The 9662-nt window shown below is 42.9% G+C and overlaps 2 protein-coding genes across 6 annotated transcripts in view; one reads left to right on the forward strand and one right to left on the reverse strand.

Annotated features, from left to right (window-relative positions):
- Positions 1–7303, reverse strand: part of LOC113421887 (uncharacterized) — an 8864-nt gene extending 1561 nt beyond the window's left edge. Inside the window, exons 1-7 of one of the 4 annotated variants that reach the window (XM_087973380.1) lie at positions 7007–7303; positions 5926–6010; positions 5108–5312; positions 3995–4044; positions 3208–3322; positions 1864–2000; positions 459–1635 (exon numbers count right to left, since the gene is read on the reverse strand). In XM_087973380.1, coding sequence (XP_087829506.1) covers positions 459–1635; positions 1864–2000; positions 3208–3322; positions 3995–4011 — 1446 coding nt within the window. In that variant the 5' untranslated portion in view covers positions 4012–4044; positions 5108–5312; positions 5926–6010; positions 7007–7303. The remainder of the gene's footprint in view (positions 1–458; positions 1636–1863; positions 2001–3207; positions 3323–3994; positions 4045–5107; positions 5313–5925; positions 6011–7006) is intronic. The other 3 variants (XM_087973379.1, XM_026682521.2, XM_087973381.1) reach the window with 3 other exon arrangements.
- A 58-nt stretch (positions 7304–7361) lies between these two features.
- The window catches only part of COQ7 (coenzyme Q7, hydroxylase), a 6854-nt gene continuing 4553 nt past the window's right edge, over positions 7362–9662 (forward strand). Inside the window, exons 1-2 of one of the 2 annotated variants that reach the window (XM_087973383.1) lie at positions 7362–7480; positions 8622–8821. In XM_087973383.1, the coding sequence (XP_087829509.1) occupies positions 7417–7480; positions 8622–8821 (264 nt within the window). In that variant the 5' untranslated portion in view covers positions 7362–7416. Of the gene's footprint in view, positions 7481–8593; positions 8822–9662 lie in introns of both variants that reach the window. The other variant, XM_087973382.1, reaches the window with a different exon arrangement.

The raw sequence follows: 9662 nt of genomic DNA on the forward strand, positions 1-9662 counted from the left end.
GAGAGAAGAGCTCTTTTCTCCAGGAAGTAAAAGACAAATCAATCTTGGGTGGTTGGTATGCAGAAAGAAACCCAGAAGGGATCCTCCCTAACACCTTCCCAAAATTGAACTGATCCTTATGCGGAGTGTGTGCTTTAGTCTGACAAGGTTCCTGTCTACATGCAAAGAGCAGTAAAGAAACTGCTCTGAGCAACTCACCATGTTGTTCTTGGTTCCCTGCACCTGACATTGGCTGGGGAATTCTAGCACCTGTCACCAAGATTAAAAAAAACGCTGGGCTAGCTCAAATCTTTCGGAAAAGCATCAAGCTGGAACGGGAACGCCAACTCTCATGTCATTTGAAATAGTGGAAACTACTGGCCAGCTGTTTGAAAAGCAACGGTTTATAAATATAAACAGGTTAACGTCCGGAACCAATAACCAAGAATGCAGAAAAGCTCAGGTTTCAAACACTTTACCATCTGCTCGCATAACCAGCTGGATGATCTGGCACTGCTCGAGAGAGACGAGTTGGTGAGCTCCTCGTCGGATTCTTCCCCGTCCAAACTGTTCGAAAGCGCGGCGGTTTCCCCAGGAAACCCGATCTCTTGCTCTTCCTTGATTTCACACATGCAGTAACTTGGTAGTTCTGAACATCGGCAACCGGCTGGAGCCGTGGGCGGGATACAGATTGCCTCTCGTTTACAGGACTCCGATTCTAACACTCGTTCTGGACTTGGTGAGCTATCGACGCGATACTCTCCCCCCCGGGCGTCTCTTGGCTCCTTCGGAGAAAATGACTTGTTGGATTCGCCCCTGGTCTGATCAGCAGGTGCTTCTTGAGTCATTTCCTGGCAAAGCTCGTGCAGAAAAGGCGGCCCTTGTTGGACGGTACAAGCACAACCGCCGTTGTGTCCTTCTGCGAGCCCACATTTCTCTGTGGAAGGTGCAGTGGTGTCGTCATCGCCGTCATCCTGAGAGCCTCTTACTCTATCTTTCTCCAAGCCAAGAGGTTCCCAGTTTGCAAAGTTGACCTGACGGCGTTTGGAAGTGGTTCGGGACAGTGAATCTTTGCTTTCCTGTTCGCCTTTAGTCCCGTTCCTTTGGGTGCGTTTCACAAGCTTTTCTCTGGGGTCGTTGGGGTGGGGTTTAGGATCGCTGACCCTTTTCAGGATAGAGGACCTGGACATCGTTTCAGAACTGAATTGCTTTCTGATCTTTCTTCCGGCGGTTGAATGCTGGCTGCTGTAAATCTCAGCTGTCGATCTGGCAGAGGGACGAGCATAGCTTCCTTTCGACACTTTCTGCTCTTTACTTTTCAAGACGACAGAGCGTTGAGGCCGATCTTTGTGGGCTTTGGATCCAAGTGTCTGGCTTGGTCCTGCAAGCCGAGGCTTTCTAGGTGGACAGTTCTTGCCTGAAGCATCTTCACCAGGTTTGGAAGAGGACTCCTGTCTTCGGATTTTAAATGGTGTACAAGAATGCATGCCAACATTGACTGTACCTTTCAAAGTGGGTACAAAGGTCTTCTGTTGAGTATTCCAAGCAGCCATGGAAAAAATTCTCGATTTAGCAGGAGTGGTACTGGAAGTATTTGAAACTTTGGTCTTCCTCTTTATCTCTTTATCGCTTTGTCTTGTTTGGCTTTGTTGGCCTCTGAAAGATCAAAACATGATAGCCATCAATTTGAGCTTTCGGTGTCTGTTAAATCAGATGGCCCGTTAAATAGCAAATGGAATTTTATGCATGTGCAAAATGGGAGATGGAATGTCTTTATTGTGTCTCAAGTCCACTAAACCCAAATCCAATAAATTGAGAGCTTATATAGTAAGCTCTTCTCATCTAAAACAAGATGCCAACCACAATACTCCCGGGCTTCTGTACCTTCTTGCCTGATTCTCATGAAAAAGGATGGTGGAAAAATTCTCCTTGTGACCATCACTGAAACTCTTAACACTTTTCTTCTCTCTTCTCTTAAGTTCTTGAGTTGTTTCCATTTCTTCTGGAGAGATTTTCGAAGTCTAAGAAAAGAATCAACAGAAATAAAAACCCCTCTCTAGCAACATACATCCAGAGGAACTCAAATCTACCCAAGAGCTGATACCATAACAGAAATACTGTATACTTCTTAAAATACAAACTCTTATTCATTTAAATCAAGAACATGATTCGGTACCTCCCGATCATAACTGGTCCTCAGGATGCTGAAAATTGGCTTTCAGCCATATGTAGACAGCCTCTTCTGGTTTACAACATTTATTAAGTAATTACAAATCAATTACTCAGACAGGTTTACTAATCAGGAAAAGGAAGGCCATTCCTGCTTTCAAGTTTACTCTCACAATAAGAACTTAATTACCAGGGGGGTGTTCAATTTCAGCCCTCAAGTCTTAAATTTATATAAGGGTCCAAGAGTCACTGGAAAGTGTGATGATAGGAATCACCTTCCCAACTGTCATTTCCAAAAGAAGGAACAGGACAGCTTGCTTCCCATCTCCTTCCACTCTGGGCTTATGAAACAGGACAAAAGTAAGCATGCAAATAATAAAATAAAAATGGGATGAAAGGATCAGAACTATCAAAGCAGAGGAAGAAGGTTAATAAGAGGGAGCCACTTTCAGCAGAATGTTCAACTATTTATGAATTTATAATACCTTCTTTGGAAAAATAATGCTTCCGCAAACTGTTTTACAGCCGACAAATAAATCCCGTAAGCGTCTCTGCCTGTTGAAAGACAATTTGTTTGCACAGCCTGCTGAGCCAGAATGGGTCAATTCTCCACCACGTAGATCAAACAAATCAGACAGTGGATGAGTTTACAAAGCGTAGCTTCGATAAGCTATTGCTGGTTCAGGATTTGTGCCGCAGACGGTGGTTTATCAAACTGCCTGGTTTATGTTTAAATTGTAAGCTAAAGCAAAGCCCCCCAAAATACAGGTAGCCCTAGAGTTACAACCATTCACTTAGCGACCGTTTCAATGTACAGCAACATTGAAAACAGTTACAACCAGTCCTCGCAACCATGCCCACGGTCATGCGATCACAATTGGACCGCGTGATTCGCTTAACCCTCGTGGTAAAAAATTTATAAAATCAGGCATGGCTCCCTCAACAACCGCCTTGGTTAGCAACAGAAACCCGGGTCCCAACTGCGGTCGTAAACCGAGGAATACCTGTACCATTTTGGCTGAGTGTCATGTCAGAATCAGGCCTGGATAGGGTACATACCGCAGCAACGATAAGCTTGGATGCCGACGACACAAGTCTTTTCACTTCTTCCGGGGACAATGGGGGCACAGCGTTCAAATATAATTTTGAGAGGCTGCAGGGTATTTTGTTTTGCCTAGCGGAGGAAAGTACGCTTAGTTCAAAGGGACCACAAATGGGTTTTAATTCATAGTTTATTATTATTATTATCATAAGAGCCATGGTGGCGCAGTGGTTAGAATGCAGTACTGAAGGCTAATTCTGCCAACTGCCAGCAGTTCGATCCTGACTGGCTCCAGATTGACTCAGCCTTCCATCCTTCCGAGGTCGGTAAAATGAGGACCCAGGTTATTGGGAGCAAGAGGCTAACTCTGTAAACTGCTTAGAGAGGGCTGGAAAGCACTGTGAAGCAGTATAGAGGTCTAAGGGCTATTGCTATTAGCAGATCCACAAAGGCCAAAATGGTTTTGCTTTCTCCAAACCGAGAGGACAAGCAAGCTGTCTATGGACTATCCCAGATCAGTTCAAAGGTCTGGATCATCTCCAGGTCCAGATGTACCTCATTGCCCAGATTATGGTTTGTTTTCTTGCAGAATTTCATTACCCAGCTAGGTAACATCATCAATGCTGTTTGCAAGCAGCACCCGTTACTAGCACTGATGATGTTACCTAGTTAGGGTAATGAAACATCTACAAGAAAACAAGCAAGCTCAGAGAGCACCAAGGACCCCTCACTACCTATCTCTCTTTATTGTGGTCCATCACATCGCCTTCCGTAGACAGAATCCATTACACTCAATGACATTACCTTGTCCTGCTCTTCATTTTCACATCGTTTATTCTGTCAGGTATGTAATCCTACAAATGAAGAGCAGACCGCATCATTGGCATACTGGAAAATCACATCCAAAATTGATAAATTGAACGTTTTATCAATATAGAAAGGCAATAGACTAGGCCAGGTCAATAAACTTAATGCGGAACATTTTTCCCCCCATTCATTTCATTACTCTATTTTCATAATGAGAAACTGAATTGCTTTCATGATTTCTTCAATCACTCACATTTGCTCCATTCCCAGTTGAGCACCTCCTTTCAAGTGGCTGCTTCACAATCACAAGTTACTTGCCTAGAATGTCCCAGGTATTATAAGCTTGGGGTGTTCTGGGGAAGTCAAGAAACTTACAGAGATATACACAAAAGCATAGGCTATTTCTCCTTGAGGATATGATCCAGTCAGGAACCTCAGGTATGTTTGCTGCCTATTAGTTTTCTTATTAAAAAAAACCAACGAAGACTGAAAGAGCCACTAGTGATGGTAAAAATATTGTGGCATTAAGGCAGCTTGGAGATCATTCAGGACTTTTCCTATCCTGCCCTTTGGACCCACATCTTGCCCCATTTAAGTTGGTCTTCTTTCATTGGAAAGAGTTGAACCTAAAAGAAGATAATGGAAGTGCCATCAACTGGTTTGGTGTTATAATGCAATGTTTCCCAACTTCAGCAATTTTAAAATGCAGGGACCCAAAAGGTGCTTTTTCAAGAGGCAACTGGATTTTCTGATTTTTCTTTGAAGATGTTTTGCTTCTCACCCAAGAAGCGAAAACATTTTCAAGAAAAAAACAAGGAAGTCCAGTTGCCTCTAGAAAAAAAAGCACCTTTGAGACTACCATGACTTAGATGACTGAGAATCTCCATAGACATTTAAATGCAAGGACTTTTAACTCCCAGAATTCCCGAGCCAGCATGCTTTTAGATATGTGGACTTCAAATCCCAGAATTCCCCAGCCAGCAAGCAAGATGCCTGGGGAATTCTAGGAGTTGGAAGTCCACACATCTTAATGTTGCTGAGGTTGAGAAACACTGGTCTAATGAATATGAACTGGAGCAAAACAATAGTCCCTATTTTTTTTCCCCTTACATGAAATATATAAAATGATGAATCTGAGTATTACTCGGGCCATCTTTTTAATAAGCTTTTCCACCTCCTTTTGCTTGACCAGGTTTCCCTGGACTTTCCTGTTGCATTCTTCAGCATTGCCAATATAGGCTCGGAGGAATGCTTCCAGCTTAATCTTGGCAAAATTATGCTCCTTTGTCCTCTGCTCAGTCAAGTAAACAGGGTGCTGCAAGAAAATTAAAAAACAAACAAATGCATTACAGTATATACAGACAAATATCTATCTATCTATCTATCTATCTATCTATCTACCTACCTACCTACCTACCTACCTACCTACCTAATTTTAATCATATGACAATGGGGATGTACAGTGTTTGAAAGTGCAAGGAGTGGATATATGCCCCTTTTTTCAGTGTCACTGTAACTTTGGTCTTTAACAAATGGTTGTAAGTTGAGGATTACTTGTATTATTATTTTTAAAAAATACATAAATATTGCTTATTTGGGAAGTTAAGAAAGTCTTTAAGAAAGTTAGCCTATAAGTAAGAGGCAGGCCCTTCCCTCTCAATATCGCAACCCATGTTTTGTCCTTTTGAGAAAAGCCTCTAGATCTGGCCCCTATCCTGGACAGTTTTTAACTTTCCTCATTAAAATGCTGCTTTTCAGCCAAAGAAATATTGACGCTTAAGAACAGAGTATTCAAAAGCAATGAAGTCACACACACACAAAAAAACAATAGCTAAATCTGATTTTAAAAATGTCAGTTGCACAATGTGTGGAGATACACCTCCAAAGGAAACACACCCATATTCTACAAGATGGATAGGAAGGCTTACCAAACAGAAGTTTTCAGCCTCATCCCAGGAGAGGCCTGATAACTGGAAGGAGTTTTCCTTTCTCTGCACCTCAATGTAATACTTTCTAAGGGAAGAAAAGCGTGTTTTTCAATGGGTCATTTTGGCCATTGCCCAGCGCCAATATTAAAATCTCATGCCCAGAAAGTGTTTGCCTGCTCAGATTGGTGCCCAAAACATAATTGTGATTACAGCGTGGCTGTATCAATTTGCAGGCAAAGAAGGAACTAGGGGCTTAATTTAGTCTGCCTTTATTTATTAAATGTATATGCCACCTAATTCCCAGCAACCAGAGTTCTGTCTGTCTGCCTATCCATCTATCCATCCATCTATCTGTCCATCCGCCTATCATCCATCCGTCTATCTAACTGTCTGTCTGTCTATCTGTCCATCTATTATCCATATATCCTCCATCCATCTATTGTCTGTCTGTCTATCTGTCCATCTGTCTATCATCCATCTGTCTACCTGTTTACCCTAGATCTATCTCGGTCTGTCTGTCTGTCTAATTAATCTGTCTGTCTGTCTGTCTGTCTGTCTGTCTGTCTATCTATCATCTATCTATCTATCTATCTATCTATCTATCTATCTATCTATCTATCTATCTATCTATCTATCTATCTATCCATCCATCTCTTTATCGTATGGCAATAATGTTAAAAAGCACATCACAATTACATTCTCAATAATTCAAATATGAAACTATGTACAGTATTCACAAATTCAAAAATAGACTATTTATTTAAAAACATGTGAAAACAATGGGAAAATGGCAAAAAAAAAGAAAAGAAACCAGGATGGGAACAAAGAAAAAAAAGACCTTTATTTCAAGAAGAGATTGGACTGCCATTTGTCAGAAATGGTGTAGGGTCGGGGTTGGAGTACATGACCTATAAGGTCCCTTCCAACTCTGATTATCTGTTATATCAACCCAGCCATCCACCCAGAGGATGGGATGGAAAGCACTCTGCACATTCTCAGGAACCCGCATACCCCTGTCCTGCTTCCCAGGGATTTCTCCTCTCCACCCCCCACCCCCCGACCAGCCCGGCCCAGCCCTTACAGCCGATGAGCCACCGAGCGGGCTAGCCTTCGCTCCGACCCCAAGCCGCCCAGCAGCCCCGCCGCCATCGATGCGGCCCGGTACAAACGAGGCAAGTCTCCACACAACCGGCCCGGATCGCGTTCTCTGGTTTCCTTGGCAACCCCCGAAGGAAGTGCCTCTCGGCGAATTGATGGCGGTTTTCTCCAATCAGGGAAAGAATATCATCCTCGGGGGGAGGTCCCTAATGAAGACATAGAGACTTTAAAATAGAGCGGCACACTTCGTTTGTGAGAGAGTCGAACGAGCTTCCCGCCCACAACTGTCTCAAAGTATTAGTTCTGGATTAAGGACGTTTTACGTCAACAGGGCGCCACAACAGGGCTGTGGTTGCAGGATCCTCGTTACGTCATCAATCTACGCCAGGCAGCATGGCGAAGGCCGCAGCGGGCAGTGGCCTTCTGCTGATCCGTGAGCTCGGCGCCCTCAGGGAAGGTAGAGCGTTTAGCGGGATAGCTCCTTCTTCTCTCGGGATTCCCACGTGATCCTCCCAACCCTGCCCTTAGAACCCTCACTCGGATGCCTCCTTTGCCCTCCCTGGATTAATTTATCCGTCCAGCGCTCTTACTACGCTTCCCAGAATTCCCGGCAGGCAGCCATCTTGGAAAGGGACTTTGGTGCGGCCCGCTGGAGGAGGTGGCTTGGATGGGAGGCTCGGCAGGTGGCTAAGGAAGTGCCAGTATTGAGTTCACCCAGCACTCTCCTATTGCTACTATTACTGTTCCTCCTCCTAATAGTAATAATATTACTACTATTAGAACAGCCCCTACTGTATTTTTAAAAATGGTTATGGTGGTTTCATGGATTTACCTATGGCTTTTTTTATTGGATTGCTATCTTTAGCCACTTAGATGAGATAAGCCACCCTACCAAAGGAATCAATAACTGAATAAATGTTCTACCTCTTCTATTTTTCTCCTTGCAACAACCCTGTTAAGTAGGACATTGCCAGACTGCATGGTGTTTGGATACGAAAACCCTAGTGTGAATTGTTTACGCTCCACAAGGGAGTCAAGATGACAGCCACTAGCGTTCAATGAAAGCTGCGCTCCCTTTTTATGTGCATCATGATTTTAGTCGTAGGCATCATCTTGATTTTCTTTGAGTCCCTCCGTGGAACCATGGTTAGCTGAATCCAGGGTTTGCAAAGTTTTCCTATTTAATTATCATACCAGCCCTGCATAGTTGGATAGACTGAGAGAGCAACTAATTCAGTCTCACCTGACTTCTGATGGAGACTTCCTACCAGTTATTAAAGCATCTCGATTATGTAATTATTTAACCTCAACAGAGGTTTTTGAGCTTGGACAACCATTTGTACCGAATACTATAGGACCTCTTGCTCGAATTTTGACCTTGATTGGACTAGTAGACTTTTAAGGCCCCTTCCAACTTTTTTATTCTGTTAATATTGGTTCACTTAGGCCTTAATTGAAAATCACAAGCTGAAAGGGGAAATGTTGATTATTATTTTTTAACACTAATGTATTAGTTACATGCTTAGAAAGCTCCGAAAAAGTTCAAGTAATGGCTGCACTCTTCTTTGACAGTGAATCAATGATTGTCTGCTTGACAGGTGCAAAAGGAAGATGGGGCTTGCAATTCCTACGCTCCCCTTACAGATTTTGTAGTACAGGAATAATTTTGGATGACATCAACAAGCCGGTTATTGACCGAATAATCAGAGTGGATCACGCAGGCGAATATGGAGCAAATCGCATTTACGCAGGTCAGATGGCTGTCTTAGGCAGAAGTTCAGTAGGACCAGTCATTCGCGTAAGTATTTTTACCCCACTGATTTCATTGTCCTTGTTTTGATTCTTTTTCTATACCTTAAGTTCAGCTGGTAGCCAAAATATATTTTTTTACAATCACTTTATACCAAGAGTGTCGAACACAAGTCATCACGTTGTCACGTGACGTATCAGGACTCCCCCCCCCCCCGCTAAACCAGGTGTGATCACGTGACGCATCTGGCCTGCAGGCCATGAGTTTGATAGTTAATTATCCATAATGATTTCTGGAGTAAATCATTGTTGGCTGGAGTCCTATGTTGTTTTAAACCTTAACAATGGTTGTCTTTGACTTACAGCCATTTGTTCAAAGTTACAAGGGCCTGTGGGTGAGGGGGAAGCTATTTGCAACCTGTCAATAGAATAGAATAATAGAATAGAATAGAATAGAATAGAATAGAATAGAATAGAATAATTTATTGGCCAAGTGTGATTAGACACACAAGGAATTTATCTTGGTGCAAATAGCAATAGCACTTAGACTTATATACCACTTTATAGTGCTTTACAGCCCTCTCTAAACAGTTTACAGAGTCAGCCTCTTGCCCACAACAATTTGGGTCCTCAATTTTACCCACCTCAGAAGGATGGAAGGCTGAGTCAACCTTGAGCCTGGTGGGATTTGAACTGCCAAATTGTAGGCAGCTGGCTGCAGAGGTAGCTTGCACTACTGCACTCTAACCACTGCACCACAGAGGCTCTCAGTGTTCATAAAAGAAAAGATACATTCATCAAGAGTCTAGAATCATCAGGTACAACACTTAATGATAATCATAGGATACAATAAGCAATCAAACCATACTAGGAAACAGTCAATAAAAAAT

This window comes from Notechis scutatus, chromosome 12 (assembly GCF_049901735.1).
Source record: "Notechis scutatus isolate UNSWTSFEM ecotype Mainland chromosome 12, rNotScu1.2, whole genome shotgun sequence".
In the NCBI taxonomy this organism is placed as follows: domain Eukaryota; kingdom Metazoa; phylum Chordata; class Lepidosauria; order Squamata; family Elapidae; genus Notechis; species Notechis scutatus.